At 42.4% G+C, this 486-nt stretch overlaps 1 protein-coding gene across 2 annotated transcripts in view; it reads left to right on the top strand.

Moving 5' to 3' along the window:
- LOC119593502 (acetylcholine receptor subunit beta-like 1) overlaps positions 1–486 on the top strand; it is a 126,526-nt gene that overhangs the window by 122,472 nt on the left and 3,568 nt on the right. For both annotated transcript variants that reach the window (XM_037942452.1, XM_037942454.1), the window contains exon 9: positions 359–480. In XM_037942452.1, the coding sequence (XP_037798380.1) occupies positions 359–480 (122 nt within the window). The remainder of the gene's footprint in view (positions 1–358; positions 481–486) is intronic.

The following is a 486-nucleotide window of genomic DNA, read 5'->3' on the forward strand; positions in this document are numbered from 1 at the left end:
TCAAGTGAATGAAATCATTGTAGGAGAAAATTTAGAGAATAAAGATAAAGTGTTAACACCTGATTCATTAATACCTCCACAGAGCAAGAAATGTAAATTAACACGTAATGCTAATGATGATATAAATCGATACACGTCTCTTACACCTTGCCATGCCCTTTCTACAGTTGTCACAAAGGTATACAAACTAACGATATATTAGACTATGTATAACTGATACATAAAAATCACACTGCAACTCCTCTCTCACCGATTTACACAGCGATATCAGAGTTCTTGCATAGCCCTGTATATATCCCTATTAATCCTATCCATCCTTCACCCTCTCCTACTAAATCCTTTGGCGTTCGTTCCCCAGGGGCCCGCGGACGCACAGGATGCCCAACTGGATCCGCGCTGTGTTCCTCAAGTTCCTGCCCATCATGTTGTTCATGAAACGACCGAGGAAGACACGCCTGCACTGGATGAACGACATGCCTCGTGAGT

Source organism: Penaeus monodon, chromosome 32 (genome assembly GCF_015228065.2).
Source record: "Penaeus monodon isolate SGIC_2016 chromosome 32, NSTDA_Pmon_1, whole genome shotgun sequence".
In the NCBI taxonomy this organism is placed as follows: Eukaryota; Metazoa; Arthropoda; class Malacostraca; order Decapoda; family Penaeidae; genus Penaeus; species Penaeus monodon.